Source organism: Lolium perenne, chromosome 6, assembly GCF_019359855.2.
Source record: "Lolium perenne isolate Kyuss_39 chromosome 6, Kyuss_2.0, whole genome shotgun sequence".
Classification (NCBI taxonomy): Eukaryota; Viridiplantae; Streptophyta; class Magnoliopsida; order Poales; family Poaceae; genus Lolium; species Lolium perenne.
Window position 1 is genome coordinate 255,115,796 of NC_067249.2, and position 22,081 is coordinate 255,137,876.

The following is a 22,081-nucleotide window of genomic DNA, read 5'->3' on the forward strand; positions in this document are numbered from 1 at the left end:
GGCAATGGTATATGCTTCTCTTCATGGTAATAATGAAGCTCGTGCTAATCTCGAACACTCTATGGATACCTTGAATAAATATAGGGAAACCATAGTGGAGTTGGAGTCCCATGTTGAAAATGAGGAAATGAGATTCACTCTCCTCAAGCATGAGCTAAAAGATGAGAAGCATACTAATTTTATGCTTACACAAAAAATTGAATCCTATATGCATGAAAATGAGAAAACTATTGTTGATGCTTCTGCTACTAACTCTAATTCTTGTGAAGCATCTACCTTAGAGGAGAATGTTGAGCTAAGGGCTCAACTTGAGTTGCTAACTAGCAATTATAGGGAATTGGAAGAAAGTCATAAAAAGCTCTCAAGCTCTCATGATGATCTTCTAATTTCCTATGATGGGCTAAAATTAGCTCATGAGGCAAGTATCACTAAGGTAACATCTTGTGAGCCTCACATGGATGTTAGCACAATCTCTACTACAAATGCTATATTGCCATGTGCTAGTCCTTGTAATCCATCTAGTCAAACAAGTGATACACCTTGTGTTGGATTACTCACTTTGCCTTGTTGCTCTAACAATGAAGCTTCTACTTCCTCTAGTACTTGTATTTCTACTAACCATGTAGAGGAAATCAAAGAGCTCGAGGCCCAAGTCCTTTCTTTGAAGAAAGACTTGGAAAAGCGTCATGAAGGGAAATCTGCACTTGACAAGATGCTAAGTGTGCAACAATCCCCCAATGACAAGAGTGGACTTGGATTCAACTCCAATAACAAGAACAAGTCCAAGAGCAAGAGCAACAAGAAGAAGGGCCAAGACAAAGTCAAGGATCCGACCAAGTTGGTTTGCTTCAAGTGCAAGGTTGAAGGGCATCATGTTAGATCATGCCCATTGAAGAAGAAGAAGCACTTGAGTGAGAAACAACAAGGGAAACGGCCGCAAGGTCAAGGTCAAGCTCATGCTCGACCTCAATTTGAAGATAGGCCACTTCCCAAGAAGAATCAAGATAATGTTCCCCAAGAGAATAAATCAATAAAGAAGAGAAAGGGGAACACTTGCTACTTATGTCGTGAGAAGGGGCACTTTGCTTCTTCTTGCTTAGGTGGTACCTTATCTAACCCTATAATGGTTGATAATGATTATTCTCTAGGGAAGGATAAGGATGGCAATGTGTTTGCCAAGTTTGTTGGAACTCAAAGTGGTTTCAAGAAAAGAACCATTTGGGTTGCCAAGCCTATTGTGACTAACCTCTTAGGACCCAACTTGGTTGGGGACCAACAATCTCAAACTTGATCAATAGGTACAAGTGGAGGGCATTGGAGACTTGGCTACTTCATGAAGAATTAAGGGATCTTCATATATTATATCTTGACCAAGCCAAGTCGTATGGATTATCATCTATATCTTATATCCAATGTTCCTCTTTGCGGTAACTTATACTTCAACTCATCATATTTATTGTAAGTTACTTGCCTCCTTTGCATGTTTGGTTTTGTATCAAATATGTGTTTGTATATGTTGTATCTTACTTGCCTATCTTGGGTATTCAAGTATGCTTGTTTGACTCATCATATACTTGTGTATTGTTTTGAGCCTAATGCATCTTGATGATATCTTATTTGACTCTCTTTGAAGTGATTAATGGAACATCCCATTTTGGGGGAGTGATATGCTTTGTGCATCTCTCTTTCTTTAAAATATGTGTACATGGGTACCACCACTTAGTATTGATATTGCAAGATTATCTAGTCACTATGTGGTGTGTCATACTCATGAGAAATTCAAATTCTAAATATCCATTAATCATCTCTAGTTGAATTTTAGTTGCCTCTTATTTAGAAGAAATGTTTTATCACATTATGGGGGAGTAATATGTTTTGTACATATCACAAGCCTAGAAAATGTGAACATATGAGGTTATGCCACTTAGAGTTGATGCTCTTAAATTATCTTGTTCCTAGGTGGCATGTTTGCTCAAACAAGCTCCATTCCTAACAAAAATATTTTATTACTCATCTTGTGGGCTCTTGTTTGAATAAGAAATTCTTGGTGCGGTTTTTCCTCAAATACATATCTCTACATCTTATTTGGGACACCGTTTGCTTAAAGTTATTCTAATCATTGCCGTGCGTGATTGTGTGACTAGTTGAAGTTATCAAGAATCTTCATCCGTGCATAGTGCTTAATTCTATATACTTATCCTATGCCGTTTATTGTGAAGTTGATCCTTACTATCATTGTCAATACTCTACCGGAAATTATTTCCAATATACTCATTGTCTTTGACAATTGATAACCTTGTATGTGGTTGAATTTTTGGATCATCTTCACCTTGGATTGTTTCTTACTTTCTTATTTTATTTCCAAGAAACCTTTGTTGCTCCCATATGTCTTCCTTGTCCCTTTGAAAAATCCTTTGATAAATCCTCTTGATTCATATCAAGTGTTTGTTTTGGAATACATACCTTTTCTTTACGGTACATTGTGCCATTGTGAAAAGTGATGGTTTGGTTTATTTGTTCGAACCTTGCTCTTTTGGGGAGTTTTGCTATCTCATTCCTTCTTCTATGCTTTATTTGTTGAATGAGATAAATCTTTGAGCATGTTTGCTTTATTTCATCCTTTATGCTCAATGGTTTCTTCTTAGTTCACTTGTTGAACTTTGTTGAACAAATCTTTTGTGATTTACTTCCTTGATATAATTTGGACAACAAATTTGTTTTGTGACACCTTCATGCCTTATTTAATCCTTTTGGTGTTTTGTCCAAAGTATATCTTTCTTGGATCTTTAATTTTTTTTGGTGCATGCTTATATGTAATTTGTTTATACTTGTAGCATGCTTGCTTTCTTTTGATCCATTATATAGGGTATACTCCATCAAATCCTAAATGGCTAAGATGTGCATGAAATTCAAATTTCATCTAAATATGCACATATTTATATGGAGTGTGTCCTATATATTATGGTTAGTCTAACCATATTGGACCCAATGAGTTTGGGAACCAAGATGTACTTGAATGATGTTTTAGGTACATTGGAGATGCAATGGAGGCTTGTCTCATCTATAAGGAAGGTGTTGTCACCATATGACAATTGGAGTCAAGCTAGGATGATCGATGAAATCTTATCTACTACATCATGCCATTGCTATCTCGGTAACAAGTATCTTATTCATGCACTCTCATATAGCATCCAATCTCTTGTAGGTTGTATCTTAGCATGAAATTATTTATCTTGAAAATATTGCGGTTCTTGAAAACCCCTTTTAAAGTAAAACTTCTTATTGAACATTTGAGTAATTTGAGAAGATGCATATGATAGGTTATATATATATCATATTTTATGATTCACCTATCACTAATATGCCCTCTAGCAATTTATTGCATATCAATTCCTCAAAGAGCTCTTGTGTGCAATATTGATGAATTTGTGAAATAAATCCGTATTTGTGATACTTGTTGCTTTTCTCAAAACATTCCAACTAGCTTTACTTCCCTTATTGTTAGTTGTGATGTTTTTGAGATTTAACTTGGTTAAAGTTCATTCATATACCATAAGTGAATATTGGAGCCATAGGCTATATATGCTTCTTAAGCAAACATCCTTTGGTATATTTTATGACTTCATCTTGGATATCTTGTCTTATCTATTTTGTTAACCTCTTGTGTGTGTTTGTTTCTTTATGGATCACTTTGTCCACTTTAGAAACTCATATACATAAGAGCGTTAATCCATCACCTTGATATCCTTGTTCTTTGCCGACCATCTTTTACCCCTTTTGTTTTTAGTGGGTTGGTAAAGAAGATTTATGAGTGCTTGGTTTATTTATTTTCTTCATGCACTCATATCTCGTAATTGTTGGACTAAAGTTGTTCTTGATAAGCATATTCTCTTTATCTTAGTTGTGTTCTAAATGATATATAGGGAGTGAGGATTCCATGTTTGTGCATATTGTATTCAAATGCAAACATTATAAATTGTGCACGAACCTTGGGGAGCTTTCTTATTTTATTTAAGAGCACTATATCTCTCTTATCATGATATTTTTGTTTGTCCAATTGGATCTTTGATTGCTTGCTTTATTTGTTGAAGCTCACTTCACCATGTTATCTTTATGCAATCTTTGATCCTCAATATAGTTTGACTTCCTTCAAGTATTCATCATTGGATATGTGCACTTGATTCCACTCAAATTATGAGAAGTGCACACTTTGGGGAGGAACTCACATTATATTGGCCTTCTAAATTTTTCACCCATTTTGACAATCGATGCCAATGGGGGAGAAGTTTAGAGGGTTTAAGGGAATGGTTTTATACTTAAGTTTGGTTTGTGCTTAAGTATTTTGCATCTCATGCATTCCATATTTATATGTCTTGCATGGTTGTATATATATATATAGTGGGGAAACTATCCCAAAGGTTAATCTTGACAATGTATGCAATAAATTCATGTTCATCACACGTGCATACATTGTGGGGGAGTTTTCTCTATATATATTGGTTCTACTCACATCCCTTGCATTTGTTGTAGTTGTGTGAGTAGAGCCGGTTTTGATATGGCCTAGTAGCTTTGTGTTACTTGACCATATCAAATACAACCCCTTGTATACAACTTATTCTCGGATAAGTTGCGTACTTGTTTCTAATATTCATTATATAAACCCTCTTATTGTGTTTGTCATCAATTACCAAAATGGGGGAGATTGTAAGGGTATATTGCCCCTATGTGTGGTTTTGGTAATTAATGACAACCCCTATGGACTAATGTTTTCATTGAGTTTATATGAAGGAATATTCCATAGGTACTACTTGTACTCCATGTGTTGGATTCAAGTATGGATGCCATGAAGATAAAGGTATTCCTTGTGTATTGGCATCAAGATCATCGGTATGAAGATATATATATGTGATATGATCAAGTAGAAGAAATGAAGAAGGAGTGTCTTATGTGGAACTCAATATTAGCCATGCTCTATCTTAAGTGAGTATGTGAAGATACAAGGTTGAGTTGGGCAAGTTCAAGATGAGCATCTCAAGTGAATCACATGCTTGAAGCTTGCCGTCCATTTGGTGATAATGGACTAGTGAAGATGTGCATCAATGGAGCTTTCCCATCATAGTGTATGGGGGAGCATTTGTGAGTCTTCACGAAGCAACATTGGTCAAGTGAGGCATTCCGGCTTGAGTGAAGCTTGAAGAGTTATCATCAAGATCAAGCGGGATGCGCAAGGCAAAGGTATGGCCTTGCTAAGTTTTCCTTTTACCGGTCTCAAGGTGGATGTTGGGAGACCGGATTATAGGATAGATAGCCGCACTATTAAGAGGGGCTTTCGGTTGAGTAACTTGATCACATCGTCTTAGAGAGCTCAATCCTTTGCATACTTTGCATATCCTTATTGCTTCTTGATGTTTCTCTGTGTGAGGTTCTTGAGCTTGTTGCTAGCTTTACAACAAGCCCAAGTTCATCGAAAACGGAGTTCGCATGCATCTTCTATTGCGTTTTCGAGGTTGGGTAATTTTACCGGTTATTCATGATATAAGGTACTAACTTTTATATTCATGATAAAATTCCCTTCTACAGATTCTTGAGTTTGCACTTTTTATAGGATAGCATTTGTTGTTATCTTCCAAACGAAATTAGTTTCATTCGAATCGGAGTTCGGGAGCATTAGTTATTAAAGAAAAAGGAAAAAAGAGAAAAGAATAAAAAGGAAAAAGAAAAACAGGAGGAGGGGCTGCCGGTCGGCCACCCGGCCTGCCAGGCCATGCGCCGGCCCACCCGACGGGACCGGGCGCCAACCGGACCGGGCGCCAACCGGCCCGAGCGCCGGCCCACCCGGCCGACCGGCTGCTACCTCGTCCGGCCCGAGTCCCGGCCACCGACCGGCCCGCCGGTGCGAGCCCCGGTCGGACCAGCCTCCCCGCCGGCCGGGCTTCAAAGCCACCGCGCGCCCACCCGCCCCGCGAGCCCCTTGCCTTTCCGCCGCCCAGCCGGGCTGCCACGCCCGCCGACCGGTGGCCGGTCCGCTGGCCGCACGCCGCTGTCTGTCCACTGCTTGCTCGGCCGGCACAGTGGCCGGCTTTGCCTCTTTTTTCGCTCGTTTTTTAACTGCGTGTTTCTGTCTTTTTTCCCAACGGGTATTTTTGCTCCCTAGCTATAAATAGCTTCTTCTTCCACCTTGAGCAAGTACTTCTTCCCTTTCTCTCACCTCCATTGTTGCATTTGAAGAAGTTGCTCTCTCTCTTGTTCCCCCCCATGATTCTTGCTTATTCTTGAGGGATCTAAGAGAGGAGATCTAGATCTACACTTCCACCACACCATTTTTTCTCTAAGTGAGGGGAACTCTTGGGATCTAGATCTTGAAGTCTTTTGTTGACTTTCTCCATTGTTCTTCCTCTCCAATCTCATACTAGCATTCGTTGCTTTGGTGGGATTTGAGTGTGAAGGACTTGAACACCTCTAGTGTTCTTGCTTTGCATCATTGCATAGTGTTGAGCTCTCTACCACGATTAGTTCGAGTGAGAGACCATGAGCTTGTTACTCTTGGAGGGAGACCTCCTAGTTGGCTTGGTGATTGGTGCTCCGGTGATCTCTTCAAGAAGATTGTGAAGAGGCCCGGGCTTCTCCTTCATGGAGCTTGTGAAGTGGTTGTGGAGCTTGCCATCTCCGGAGTGGAGGAAAAGCTAACCATAAGGAAAGGGCTATTATCCTTCGTGGGTGTGGTTCGGAGAATAGGGTGAGCCTTCGTGGCGCGGGGAATCCTTCGTGGGACCTCCACTCCTCCAAACGTGATGCACCTTCTTGCAAAGGAAGGGAACACGGGAATACATCCTCGTCTCCGCGTGCCTCGGTTATTTCTATACCCGAGCTCTCTTTCCTTGTGATAGCCATCGTGCTTGAAGTACATATATCTTGCTATCACTTGTGCTACATATATCTTGTGCATATCTTGCTTAGCTCTAGTTGTTACTGTTACACTTAGTTGAGCTTAGCATATCTAGAGTTTGTGCTTGTAAACTAAACGATAGTTTAATTCCGCATTCCTACAAGACAAATCCGCAAGAGTTTTTAATTGCCTATTCACCCCCCCTCTAGGCGACATCTCGATCTTTCATAATGCTAGATTTATAGAGATATTAGCTAAACAAAGTGCAATCCCTGGCTTCTCAGTGTTTGCCATGCGTGCATCATCGTGTGGGGCTCGCCACCGAACGTCCTCTCCTTTCTTTTTGCGTTCCCATCTCATCTCGCCCTGATCCGATCCGTTCTTCGTCCTGCACCATAATTGAGAGAGAGAGGGTCGGAGTTGGAGCATCGCATTCCACCTCGCCGGAGTCGGCGACCTCGGGGCTCTTCGCGGCACAAAAAATGGTGGCTAAAGAGCCACCGGCAAGCAAAATACCTAGGGTGAGGGGTGCAGCGGTCGCTGCCGCCGGAGATGAACAGGTTGCGGCGGAGCTTAGATGGAGGCCAGGAGCTCTAGAGGACCGGTGGAGGTGGAGGTTTGGGGAGGGCAAGGCGGCCGCGGGCAGTGGAGATATTCATCTTCTCCGGAGGTGTTCGTGGGGGGGGGGGGGGCGGCGGCGGCGCTCTTCATCTTCTTCGACGGTGGCGGCGTCGGCCCTCTCCTCACCCTAGGGGGAAAAGTTGTCGCAAAGCTGATTGATAGTTTTTTTTTGTTGCCACGAGCTTGAATCTGATTTAGCTCACTGATGGAAAGATTGTTGGCTATGTTGGGCCAACTTCAGCCCATTGCACGTGCGGTCGCAGGCCGGAGCTGATCCATCGATCGCTCGACCACTGCACTCATCCCTTTCTCTCCCCAAAACCCTACACCACGTCCAGCGAGGAGGACGGGAGCAGTGAACCCCGCCGCCGCCGCCGCCGCCGCCATGGCGCTCCGCCGGATCAACCCGACCAAGAAGCCCCTCCTCCATCTCCCCCGCCCCTTCTCCTCGTCCTCCTCCTCCAACCCTCCCTTCCCTCCTCCTCCACCGCCGCACTCCGACGACCCCGACGCCTCCCCCCGCTCCCCGCCCCCGAACAGCGGCGAGCCCCCGCAGAGACCCTCGCTCTTCAGCGACCTCCGCGTGCGCCTGCGGTCGTCCCCGGCGCCGCCCCCACCGCGGCGGATCCCGACAACCCCGCCCCGTCCCACCGGGCAACCCGCCGCGTCCCTCGACGACATCCGGCGCAGCCTCGAGACCTTCCGCGCCGAGTCCCGGAACCCCGGCGGCGCCCCGTCAACGCCGCCCCTCTTCTCCAGCGGCGGCGGGGGCACCCCGTCGTTCCAGGACCTGCTCAGGAGCAGCGGCCCCCCGGCGGCTCGTCCCCCCAACGCCGACGGCGCCAAGCCTGTCCCCTTCGACTTCACCGCCCTCCGCGAGGGCCTCCGGAAGATCGACCCGCGGCAGCAGCAGAAGCAGCCGCCCAAGGAGTTCCTCTCAGCGACGTCAAATGGCATCTTCGCCAAGGAGAGAGCCGGGGCAGAGGCGGACGATCCGGACGCCGCCGTCATGCTCTACAAGACCTACACCTACGAAGCCCTCGGGAAGGAGCTGCAGGAGCTGCGGCCGCCGGGCGCGGGGAAGGACGGCAAGGACTGGTTCTCGCTCCAGGAGCTGCAAGGCCGGATCGCCAAGCTCGCCGCCAAGGACCGCTTGGGTGGGCCTTTCGATGCGCTGAAGCAGAGCATGAGGAACATCGTGAAAACCGATACGCAGAAGAAGGCCATCAGAAACAGTAATCTCCTCTGGCCTAGCACTGATTCTTTTTTCCTTTCTTCGCGTATTCTCAACTGACCTTGTATTGTCTTGTGCTTGGCCGGGAGCAGTGGGTGGAATGTTTCCGATTGCGAACCTTCCTGGGAACCCGATACCGGAGTACCTGAGTCAACCACCCCAGGAGGAGTTGCTAGAGAGGGTGAGATTATCCCTTTTTTTTCCCTAGTATTTCATCTCTTGTCTCTGCTCCGAGGGTGCATTGCCTGATTATCGTTTGTTGCCTCTCCAGTATTTCCATCCCGACCACATGTCAGGCGAAGAGAAGATGAAATTGGAGCTTCAGAAGGTGAGGGACGAGTTCAAGATGTCCGAGAACGACTGTGGTTCTGCAAGAGTCCAAAGTAAGTATCTTACCCTTTATACTTGCATAATACCAGAAAACTGTGATACACATCTGAACACAAGTAGAATATGCTGACTTGCCAATACCGTCTTTCAATGCTGTGTCTCTCTTCCATAACTAGTCTAATGTTGTTGATGAGTAGTGAATGTTTAATATTTGATCATTTTCGTGTTCGCAAAAGAAGGTGGCCATGATTTGATATGACTCCAAGACCAAATTTCCTTGAGTAGCTGATATTGGCTATGCTAAATGTCGCAGTAAAGACTTTTCAGAATCTTCACTTGATAACCTAGTAGTTTTGTCAACTGTAGTACAACTGAGAAATGGTTCAGTTAACTTCAAGTGTTGACATGGTTCGGTGAACTTCAAGCATTACATTTTTTGTACGGTAACAGGTTTTTTTCCCCATATTCTTCTGTAGCTAGTAACTGATTAGTGAGAAAAGAGGTCTGGCTGATAGTATATATATTTTCAAATTCTGGTTCTTCTGGACTTAGGTTAGTGCAAGTTTTGCCCTACTAAATAGATATCATTAGACCTGTCAGCTGTCACTTGAAAGATTCACTCTATTCTCGAGGTCTTGAGCAGTTCTTCTAGGCTTGCTGGCAATCTTGTTTTGTTATGCTTACCATTGTTAGAAGCAGCTTGTACATGTATTCCTGGAACTAAATAACCTTCGATCTCTCATGTATTTTCGCCCTTTATTCTCAAGTTCTTGAGCAGTTCTGATATATATTTTGTATGTAGAGCATTTCATACTGTTCTATCTTTGATTGCATCTTTGCTAGGCACATTGTGCATGTTACTGATAGCATGCATATCTTTGTTTTTCAGTAGCCCAACTGACACTAAAAATCAAGCATCTGTCATCTGTTCTACACAAAAAGGTATGTGCAATGTTTCATTTCCCTTTATCCATATCATGCCGTATTTGCTCTTTTACCTAAACACCACTTTTGGAACTGTATGGAGTTCATTCAGTTTGGTCAAGTGACATGTGGACTCCATTGTTGTGGTGATGCAGGACAAGCATTCTAGGAAGGGTCTTCAGGATATGGTCCAGAGAAGGAAGAAATATCTCAAGTACCTACGGCGAACCGACTGGGACTCGTACTGCATGGTCCTCTCCAAGCTGGGGCTCCGCGACATACCTGAGTACAAAGCGCCTGACTACAAGAAGACCCAGCCTACGAAGGCCCAATCTAAGAAGAGCAAGAGCAAGAGGAAGAGAAAGATGAAGGCGTAGAGCCAGTGAGACAGATTTGGCGATTGATTAGTTTTCCACACTTCTCTTTTGGCTGTCAATTGCATGGCAATAGAATCCATCAGATAGACGGACGTCTAGGCTCGAGATTTCTCGATCCGGTCTTTGCAGTGTTGTAATTTTTTGAGTTATTTTCTCCTGTAATAACCAGTTGTTTGGATAGCCGTATGTTTCTTGTTCTGTATGACAACTGACAACAACAGATTGTTTATTGCAAAGGTCTCAGCTCTCCCCCGCCCTGTTTGTTATCAGGCTAAGGGATTGAGGAACAAACGGGATAATTACCAGTTTTACTCATCATTTTTATCATATGGTGGTTTGTTAGCTTGTTTGTAATGGAATACATGTCACTTTATATGAGATGACTTTACCATGTCAGAAATCTGGATCAACCAAGGCAAATCAATCGCTCAAATTTTTGTTGCTGCTTGTTAATTGTCTTCTATAAAAAGGGTTAAAAGCTGCTGAAATGGCGAGTAGTAATTGAAAATTGCTTAGATGTCGTTTGGAAGCTAGGCTTTCATTTCGTTTGTAGCATTTTGAAATGAATACATGTATTTATTTCATTTACATTGTAATTCCAGAAATAGACACTTGTTTGGTTGCCACAGGAATTGCAAATGACCGCAGAATTCAATATTAAATTTGTAAATGGATTCCATACAGAAACGCAAATGACATGTCTCAGCTTGGAATTGTGTTTACCCATGGTGTCATTTTGCTGGATTTCCTAAATGAAATGACTGCCCAATTCTGTGGCAACCAAACAGCACACCTATGGAATTCCAAAATGAATTCCAGGATTCCAGGCCCAAATGATGGATACCAAACGACTTCTTAGACAAATAAATGGATATGCTGACTGCAGAGTGAATCTTGGGGAAAAAAGGGGTTCAGTGCACCAGACCAGAGCAACGAAATCTAACAACTGAGCAACAAAGGGCAGGATATACAGGATCATGTATACGCTTTTTTGGCCCGCACAGGATTATATACATTGTCGCATCCATAAGGAGAGTCGGAGACGAAGACACGCGGAATCGAAAGAAAAAGTGTAAAAGACGCAGTATCAACCCGAGTTGAAACCGGCAGAAAACAAGGAAGGAGGCCAGCCTCAATTGTGTTTCGGTTGGATCGTCCGGCACAAGTTGTGTTTAGGTTAGAGATTGCATTGTACTCGAAGTCTCTAAGACCTCACGAGGGGACAAGAAACAATACTAGTGTTTCTATAATTTCCACATTGTGGATTCCTTGCCTAAAACGGATTGTCATCCTGCTTAATTAAAAGGCAACATAATCGATCTCCCGATCGATCCCTAGAACAGATCCAGGCGTGGAACACAGAAAGAACACAAGATATACCACATGGACATGGCTGCAGAATCCTCGCTGCCGTCCGGCTTCGGCACGAGGCCATGGCTGGTCCAGGGGACGCGCGGCGGGGAGCGGCAGACGTTCGTCGACTCGTCGGACGGGAGCTCGCACGCCATGGCCGTTCCCGAGATGCAAGGCAAGACGTGCCTAGGCTGCATCCACAACGGCGACTGGCTTCTGATGCTGGACGAGTCCACCTTCGAGTGCTTCCTCCTCCACCTCTCCGACGACGACCCATCCAAAAAGATCCCGCTGCCGCCTCTGGAGGAGACGCTGGAATGCATAGAGACGTGCGCGTTGATCGGGGCGTCGCCGGCGGACCCGGACTGCGCCGTGGTGGTCGCCATTGCACGCGATGTGGGATACGAAGTAGAGAGGTTCCTGCTTCACTGCCGCCCCGGTGATGGACACTGGACCAGGCTCGAGTCCCCGGATCTTAGTTTCCCAAACCTTATGATCAGCCATAGAGGAGAGATCTACTATTTTGGTGCCTCCCAGACACTCTTGGTGATAGGCGGCGATGGCAACGGCAGTGTCCGCGCGCGGCTGATCGGCACTCTCGGTGGCGCCAGGGAGCGTCTCGACAGGGATGCCATGTACTACGTCGTGGAGTCGTCCGGCGATCTCTTCGTCCTAGTGACCGAGAAGTTTGATATCTTCCTAGACGACAGCACAGTCACCAGCATCGCCTTGTACCGCGTGGACATCGAGTCCATGATGTGGACGAGGGTGCATAACATCGGCCGCGATCGCGCCTTCCTCGTCTCCGGGCATTATGGCTTCTCCGTGCCCGTGGGTCCAATGTCAGGGGGTCTGCTGCCGCAAGGTAACTGTGTGTACCTTGTGTTATCGAGCTGCGACTGCGAGAGACTATACAAGTTCTGCTTGGACGACATGACCATGAGCTTCTGTCAGATTCTTCCCCAACCTACCAAGCCTTGGTGTAGAGCATTCTGGGCCGTTCCTCCATCAACAACGGTGGTGAAAGAAAAAAAATTGTTGTTGTGCAGTGATCGACTAGCGCCTAAAGTTGAAGAGGATTGTGAGTCCATCCCTAGTTTGGAAGAGGAGGATACGCGGCCATGGCATGAGCTGCCGCTAAAATTGTTGGAGATGGTGGTCTCCAAGGTATCACTGGTGGATCGTCTCCGGTTTCCGGCCGTGTGCAAGTCATGGAGCATGGTATCCAACCCAGTTGAGCATGCCAAGGTGTGGCCTTGGCTCATGCACTGCTCTGGTCGAGACGGGGTGTGCAAGCTGTTCGACCCTCTACGCTGCCAGGAGTACACCATAAGGGTTGAAACATTCGAGACGTCCGAAATCGAAGGCCAACATGACCGGCATATTTTTCGGTCCTCCAAAGATGGATGGGTGGCCGTGTCAACAGCTGTGGAAATTGATGACATCTACATCATAAACCCGTTCACCAAAGAAATCGTGGAAGTCGCCATGCTCGAGAGGAGGTACCACTTCATGGGTATGTCGTGGTCCTCGATTGACCCGACATCTCCAGACTGCGTCTTCTTTGGTGTCTGCAGCAGGCACGATGGCAAAGCAGTTGGCGTGCTCACATGTCGGCAGAACGAGGACGATTGGACACAACAACATCTCGAATACTATGAAGGAGCCCCGTTCGCAGTCGCACATGCCAATCCCGTCCTTTTCAATGGCAAGTTCTATTGCCTCAGTAGAATGGGCAATCTCGGTACGCTTGACCCGACAAACGACACATGGAAGATCTTGGAGAAGCCTAAACCGATTCAAATGGAGATGGAATTCTTCGGCGACGACCACGAGGGGAGGGAGTTTTGCTACCTGGTTGAAGTCGGAGGGGAACTTGTCTCTGTGTTCGTGCGTAATGCCAACGAGCCACCACGTGTGTTCAAGCTTAACGAGCAGGAGATGGCTTGGGCGGAGGTGCAAGATATTGGTGGCTCAACGTTGTTTCTAGACTACAGGGCCTCATACTCCGTGGTGTCGCCCGAAGCTGGGCATGGCAACAAGATCTACTTTCCAAGGTATTCCGAGGATGGGAAACAAGCGGCGTTCTACGATATGGATACAAAGGTGTACCACCCGTCATTTTATGGTTTGAAGCAACCATTGCAGTGTGTGTGGGTGGTGCCTAATCTACGGGCACATATCTAGGTTAAAATCATATATACTATAGCTTAGTTAGTGTGCATCCTTGATGTTTGAAATTGCCCGTGGATGTTGATGTATTACAGAGATATAAGGTGTCCTTGTTATCTTCTTATAGTAATATATAATTTTTTATATAAAAAAACATTGAAATAATGCACCAAGCGATCATATTATTATAAACTTTGGAAGGGTGCAGTTATGTGGAACCTATTGTTACATGATAAAGCCAGAGTAAATGAATAGTTTATTCCAGAGACTGTTGACTCATACAGTCATACTCGTCGGCAGAATGAATCTTTTATAACCAAGATATTGTTATGACCAAAGTATTGTTAATTGTCTTTTATAAAAAAAGGTAAAAAAGTTGGTTAAAGGTTGCTTAGATAAATAAAGAGTTAATAGCACGGGTGAAGTTGTCTTTCGGGTGCAGTTTGGTACAACAAATTGAAAATTGGGGTGGAGTGGTACCGAACGTTGTGTTTCGGGTGAAACTTGGTACATAACGGCTGTGGTGAAGACGCGTGTGCTGCCACGGATTGCCACGCTGGCGAATGGGCACGCGCCGTGCGTCTGGTAATATTGCGAAAACCCCCTGTTTCTTAAGGCAAAATTGCAAATTAGTATAATTCCCAAATCTCGTGTGTGGCTAACCCTAGGTAGTAGCGAGCGGCAACGGCGGCGGAGGCGTGGATCGACGACGTCGGAAGTGTCGCCGGCGGAAGTCCATCATGGGGTCAAAGTGCGAGCATCGTCTAGGGTCAGCAGTGGCGGTGGTTGCAGCGGCGTCGACGGCGAGGAGTGGGTGATGACCGATATTGCCTACTGGGGAGACGTCGAATCGTCCCAGCAGGTGAGTACATTGGTCTGCCTCTTTGAATCGTCCCAGACATGCAATGTAGCTTCCTTTGCTTGTGATCTGCTCATCTCCTCTTTGAATTTCTCTCATTTGCACGCAATTGACTCATACAGAGCTCATGTTGCAATGCACAGATAAGGGAGATGAGCAGATCGGAACCAAAGCAAGCTGAGAGGATGAATGGGGACTGTTTCCTGAAGAATGAGTGCATGTACAGGAAGATTGATGTGGAACTTTCTGAAGAGAACGTGCAGCTGAAGAATGATTGTATTGATAAAAATGTAGTGATACAGAATCTGAAGACAGAGATCAAGAGGAGGGCAAAGGTGAAAGTGCATGGAGCCCCCATGTGTGGTTTTGGTAATTAATGACAATCCCTATGGACTAATGTTTGCATTGAGTTATATTTGTAGGAGTTGTCCATAGGCAATTCTTGAACCATTTGTTGGCTTCAAGGTTGCAATAAGAAGAAATTGATGAAGGATATCAAGTGTCAAGTATGTCTTGAAGATGAAGATGAAGAGTTGTCCATAGGCAATTCTTGAACCATTTATTGGCTTCAAGGTTGCAATAAGAAGAAATTGATGAAGGATATCAAGTGTCAAGTATGTCTTGAAGATGAAGATGAAGTGAGCCCTCAAGTTACTTCAAGATATCAATATGATGAAGAATGAAGAATGAAGTGCAAGTTCAAGATGAGCCATCTCGAAGAGATCCTTTGCTTGAGTCTTGCCATCCATATGGTGATCATGGATATGTGAAGATGCGCCGAAGAAGAAGCTCTCCCATGGTGGATTATGGGGGAGCAATCCACATGGTGGTCATGGTTATGTGAAGATGCGCCGAAGAAGAAGCTCTCCCATGGTGGATTATGGGGGAGCAATCCACAAGACTTCGTCAAGCAAGCACAAGCAAGAAAGGCGTTCCATCTTGTTGAGGTCAAGATCGTCGTCATCGAGCTCAAGTGGAATGCGCAAGTATAAGGTTTGCTCTTGATAGGGTTTCTTTCTCACCGGTCTCATAGTGTAGTTGGAGACCGGTTTATAGTTTAGTTGCCGTACTATCAAGAGGGCTCTCGAGTGAGTAACTCGATCGTATCGTTCGGAGAGAGCTCAAACCTTTGCATTCTTGCATCATCTTTCTTGGTTGTTATTTGGACCTTATCCATGTGAGGTTTTAGAGCTTGTGCTTATTCTCATGACAAGCTCTAGTTCATCGAAAACGGATTTCGCATAGATCACTTGTTGCGTTTTCGAGTTTGGTTCATCATATTTCTTGGTTGTTATTTGGATCTTATCCATGTGATGATTTAGAGCTTGTGCTTATTCTCATGACAAGCTCTAGTTCATCAAGAATGGTTTTTGCACGGGCAACTTGTTGCATTTTCGAGATTGGAGGTTTTACCGGTATGTCTTTTTTAGATAGGTCAAACCTTTCATCATTTGTTTCTATCCTCCCTTGTTGTACTATGATGGTTTCCTTCATGATCTTGTAGAACTTGTTCCTAGCTTCAAAACAAGCCCAAGATCATCAAAATCGGAGTCCGGATGCTAAAGTTATGCCCGTTTTAGTTTTGGTGTTTCTGCAGTTTGCTTAGGCCGGATTATCCGGGCCGGATATTTCGGAAATATCCGGCCCCCTCGAAATCGGAAGAAAAGCAGCTCTGGACAGGGGCCGGACTTTTGGCCGGATTTTTACCAGGTTTTGTCCCTGAGGCCGGATTATCCGGGGGGGGGGGGGGCGGATTATCCGGCCCTTACTTAGGCCGGATTATCCGGCCCTGGTTTTGCCCAATGGCTCGATTTTCTTGGGGGGTATAAATACCCCCCTTCTTCCTCCTTGGGCAGTAGCTTCTCTCACTCTCTCTCTCCTCCATTGTTGAACTAGAGAAGCTTGCACTATCTCTCAATCCCTCCATGATTCTTGCCCCCATTTGAGGGAAAAGAGAGAGGAGATCTAGATCTACATTTCTACCAATCAAATCCATCTCTTTGTGAGTGGAACTCTCTAGATCTTGATCTTGGTGTTCTTTGTGAACTCCTTTGTTCTTCCTCTCTTATTCCCCAATAGCTTTTGTAGCTTTGTTGGAATTTGAGAGAGAAGGACTTGAGCATCTTTGTGGTGTTCTTGCCATTGCATTTGGTGCATCGGTTTGAGTTCTCCACGGTGATTCGTGGTGGTGAAAGCAAGAAGGTTGTTACTCTTGGGTTCTTGGAACCCTAGACGGATTCTACGCCTTTGTGGCAATTTGTTGGGAGCCTCCAATTAAGTTGTGGATGTGTGCCCCAATCTTTGTGTAAGGCCCGGTTTCCGCCTCGAAGGAAATCCCTTAGTGGAACCGTGACCTAGGCCTTTGTGGCGAGGGTCACCGGAGATTTAGGTGAGGCGCCTTCGTGGCGTTCGGTGTATGGTGTGAGTACCGCATCTTGGGGTGAGGCCTTTGTGGCGTTGGTGTGCATCAAGCAACCACACCTCAAGGTGAGCCTCTTGTGGCGTTCGGGAGCACTAAGCAACCGCACCTCTCCACCGGAGATTAGCACTCGCAAGAGTGTGAACTCCGGGATAAATCATCGTCTCCCGCGTGCCTCGGTTATCTCTATACCCGAGCTCTTTACTTATGCACTTTACCTTGTGATAGCCATCGTGCTTGAAGTTATATATATCTTGCTATCACATACTTGCTTGTATTGCTTAGCATAAGTTGTTGGTGCACATAGGTGAACCATTGCTTAGAATAAGTTGTTGGTGCACATAGGTGAACAATAGTATATAGGCTTTGGGCTTGACAAAGTAAACGCTAGTTTTATTCCGCATTTGTTAAGCCCATCTCGTAAAAGTTTTAAATCGCCTATTCACCCCCCCCCCCTCTAGGCGACATCCGTGTCCTTTCAATTGGTATCAGAGCAAGGTCTCTCATTCTTAGGCTTCACTGCCTTGAGAGTAAAGATGTCGGTTAGGGGATTAGTGCACAATAACTTGTTTATATTTGATGGCACAAATTATGATCTATGGAAAATTTATGTGCTTAAAATCTTACGGGGTATGTCCCCGGACATGGAGCGATATCTTGGCATGGGTTTTTCTTCTCCTAAGGATCCTAAAAATTTATCTCTTGAGGAGGAGAAAAACTCTTGCCTCGATGCTCTTGCTTCTCATGTGTTTTCCATTGTTGTGAGCAATGTAGTTACTTCGTCAATCATGCCTTTTGGGAGCTCTCATGAATTATGGACAAAGCTTCAAGACAAATATGATGTGTCCAATATTATTAAGGATGATTGTATTGCTTCCACTTCCGGCCGTGATGAGTTCTCATCTTCATCCACTTCACCAATGTGTGGCAAGACACAAAGTAATGATATGGTGAGTGGTGATGGAATTTGCAATGTTGGTATTGAGCTTACTATTGATGATTCTTCATCTCTATCTCATTGCAATGCTTCATCTACGGACTCAAACACATCTAGCACTAGAAATGATTTACATGCTTGTGTTGATAGTCCTTGCATATCATGTGTAAGTTGCTTGAATAAATCTAATGATGATATGCTTGCATTGTCTTGTGGCCATGATAAAAATGCTTCTATTTCCTCTAGTTGTTGTGTGTCTAACAATGTAGAGGAAAACAAAGATTCGATTGGTCAAGACAAGATCTTGAAAGGAGCCTCAAGTAACTCCTCATCTTTATCTCACGGTCCTCATATATGCCTTATGGCCAAGGGTTCCACGGCACCTCCTACCATGGAACCTAATATGTCTCATGGTGATAAGGATGATGATGAATATGAAGAAGGGGATTGGGTTGTCTCTCTACGCGATAAGGGTAAGAGTGTTTTCAAGGTTATTTGCAAAGATAAAATTGCTTGCTCTCACTTCTTTGAAATCTTGACTACCGCTATTGAGAGCCAAAAACTTATTTGGATGCATGAGAACACCATTGATAAAATGGGTGCTCTTGAACGAGAGTATGCCGATGATGTGGCATCTCTAAAGGATGAACTTGAAGAAGAACAAACCACCAAGGAAGCTCTTGAGGAAACCTTTGCTCTAGAATTGTCTAGAGAAAAGGAAAACCATGATAGAGCTCTTGAGGTTGCAAATGAACTAAAGCTAAAAAATAATAAGCTTGTGTTTGTTAATGCTAAACTCCTTGAGGATTTTGAGCAACTCAAAAAGGGCTCAAGGGCTATTGAGAGTGCGCTCAAACTTAAAGCTTCTTATCTAAAAGAGCATGACAACTTGCCTTCTCCCATTTCTATTAATAATGATGCTTGTGCTACTAACTCTACTTCTTGTGAATCATCTATCTTGAAGGAGAATGTTGAGCTAAGGGCTCAACTTAAATTGCTAACTAGCAATTATGGGAAATTGGAAGAAAATCATGGAAAGCTTTGTAGCTCCTATGAGGATCTTCTAGCCTCTCATGATAGGCTAAAGTTAGCTCATGAGGCTATAATATCTAAGGAAACACCTTGTGAGCCTCATGTGGGTACTAGCACTAATACTCAAAATGTTATATTGCCATGTGCTAGTCCTAGTAATTCATCCACTCATAATATTGCTAAATCTTGTGATGAATTATCTTCCTTGCATTGTTGCTCTAACAATGAAGGTTCTACTTCCTCTAGTACTTGTGTTGTTGCTAACCATGTAGAGGAAATCAAAGAGCTCAAGGCCCAAGTCTCTTCTTTGAAGAACGACTTGGTAAAGGGTCATGAAGGGAAATGCAAACTTGACAAGATGTTAAGTGTGCAACAATCCCCCAATGACAAGAGTGGACTTGGATTCAACTCCAACAACAAGAACAAGTCCAAGAACAACAAGACTAAGAAGGGCCAATTACAAGTCAAAGACCCGGCCAAGATTGTTTGCTTCAAGTGCAAAATTGAAGGGCATCATGTTAGATCTTGCCCTTTGAAGAAGAAGCAAAAAGGGAAGCGGCCTCAAGCTCAAACTCATATTCAACCTCAAGTTGAAGAAATGCCACTTCCCAAGAAGAATCAAGCCAATGCTCCCATTGTGGAGAAATCTAGTGAGAAGAAGGAGAAGAAAAGAACTTGCTACATATGCCGTGAGAAGGGCCACATCTCCTCCTTTTGCACTATTGGTACCTCATCCAACTCTATCACCATTGATGATGTTTATTCTCTTCGTAAGGATGAGGGTGGCAATGTGTTTGCCAAATATGTTGGTGCTCAAAGTGGTGTCAAGAAAAGAACCATTTGGGTTGCCAAGCCTATTGTGACTAACCTCTTAGGACCCAACTTAGTTGGGGACCAACAATCCAAAACTTGATCAATAGGTGCTTATTGGAGGGCATTGGAGACTTGGCTCCACCATGAAGAATTAAGGGATCTTCATCATTTATATTATCTCAATCCAAGTCTTGGTTATCTTGCTTCTATCATATATTCAATGTTCCTCCTTGCGGTAACATGTGCTCAACTCATTTATATTGAAAGTTACTCGCCCCTTTGCATGTGTTAGTTTTTGTTCCTAACATGTGTTTGTATATGTTGTGCTTCTTCCTACTTTCTTTTCTTGAGAAATTAAGTCTATGCATGTTGGGTTGCACACCATGTATTTGTGTTTGTGTTGGAGCCACTTTGCATCTTGTTGTATCTTATATGGCTCTTATGAGCGATTAATGGACTATCCCATCTTGGGGGAGTGATATTCCTTTGGGAATTTCATGATCCTAACAATGTGTGTACATGAGGAATATCACTTAGAATTGATATTGCAAGATTATCTAGTCTCTATGTGGTATGTCATCTTCATGAGATATTCAAATTCTAATGTCCATTAATATCTCTACTTGGATCTTTTTTGCCTCTTGTGAAAATAAATTCCTTATCACATTATGGGGGAGTAATAAGCTTTGTGCATATTACAAGACTAGAAAATGTGAACATTTGAGGTTGTGTCACATAGAATTGATACCGTAAATTATCTCTCTCCTATGTGACATGTTTGCTCAAACAAGCTCCAATTTGCTTAAATGGCTTCATTGCTAATATCTTCGTGGATCTTATTTGTGAAAGTTTTTCTTGGCATTGTTTTTCACAACGTGTCCCTCAATACATTTTTGGAAAACCTTGTGCTTCAATTCATACTATTAATTGCTTTACATGTTGGTATGAATACTATTAATTGCTTTGCATGTTGGTATGAATACTATTAATTGCTTTGCATGTTGGTATGAATACTATTAATTGCTTTGCATGTTGGTATGACTAATTGAAGCTATCAAGAAACTATCTTTGCATGATGGTTAACTCTTATCTTTTACCATATGCTTTATTCGTTGTAAATATGATCTTATGTATACTTACAAACTACCACCGGGAAATATTTCCTAATACCTCTTGTCCTAGGACAAGTGGTAATCATTATGAGGTAGATATTTATTGATCATATCTACATTGGATCTTGTGTTTAAATTGCCTTATTCATTGCCATGAATTTGTTGTGCTTTGACTCCCATGTGTATTCCTTGCATCTCATGGATCTAATTTGTCTATTCAAACTTTCTTAGCATTTTTAGTAGATATAGGTAGCGTGATGATCCTAGTTTTGTGCATTTTGTATCCATATTCTAAATCCTAGATAATGCACTAATCTTGGGGGAGCTCTCCTATATTTTTTATAATGCTTAAACTTCTCTTGATCATTATCAAAAATTTGGTTTTGGGAGACATAAATTTTCTTTTTGGTACTTTGTGCCATCATAAAAAGTGTCGAGGGTTTGGTTTATTTGTTGGAACCTTGCTCTCTTGGGAGTTGGTTATCTCATTCCTTTGTGCTTAGGCTTAATTAGCTTCTTATAATGAGATAAGTCTTTGGAGTCAATCTTGTGTTGATTTGATTCTTTGATATAATTTGGGCAACCATTGTCTCTTGATTTATTTGGTGTTTTGTCCAAATTGTATCTTCCTTTGGTTCTTGAAAGTATTGTGCATGCATATTTAATATATGTATATCTTATGGCATGTGTCACTTTCTTTGATCCAATATATAGGGTAAACTCCATCAAATCCTAATTTGGCTAAGATGTGCATGAAATTCAATTTCATATCTATATGCACATAGAATTGTGGAGTTTGTCCTATATGTTGTAGTGTGTCTAACTACTTCGAACCCAATTAGTTTGGGGACCATTTTGTACTTACCTTTGTGTTAGGTACAATGGATATGCATTGAATGCTTGTCTCACTCTTGGAAAGAAGTGGTGACTCAATGGTAACTTGAGGCAAGCTAGGATGGTCAATGAACACATATCTACTACATCCACACCAATGCTATCTTGGTAACAAGTA

General features: G+C 43.5%; 1 protein-coding gene across 1 annotated transcript; it reads left to right on the top strand.

The window, feature by feature from the left end:
• Positions 1-7,819: 7,819 nt before the first annotated feature.
• Positions 7,820-10,714, top strand: LOC127305234 (uncharacterized). Its single transcript, XM_051335625.2, has 5 exons — positions 7,820-8,742; positions 8,834-8,922; positions 9,013-9,124; positions 9,961-10,013; positions 10,151-10,714. Exons 1-5 carry the CDS (start codon positions 7,893-7,895, stop codon positions 10,370-10,372), a joined length of 1,326 nt encoding a protein of 441 aa, XP_051191585.1. The 5' UTR covers positions 7,820-7,892; the 3' UTR covers positions 10,373-10,714.
• The last annotated feature ends 11,367 nt before the right edge of the window (positions 10,715-22,081 follow it).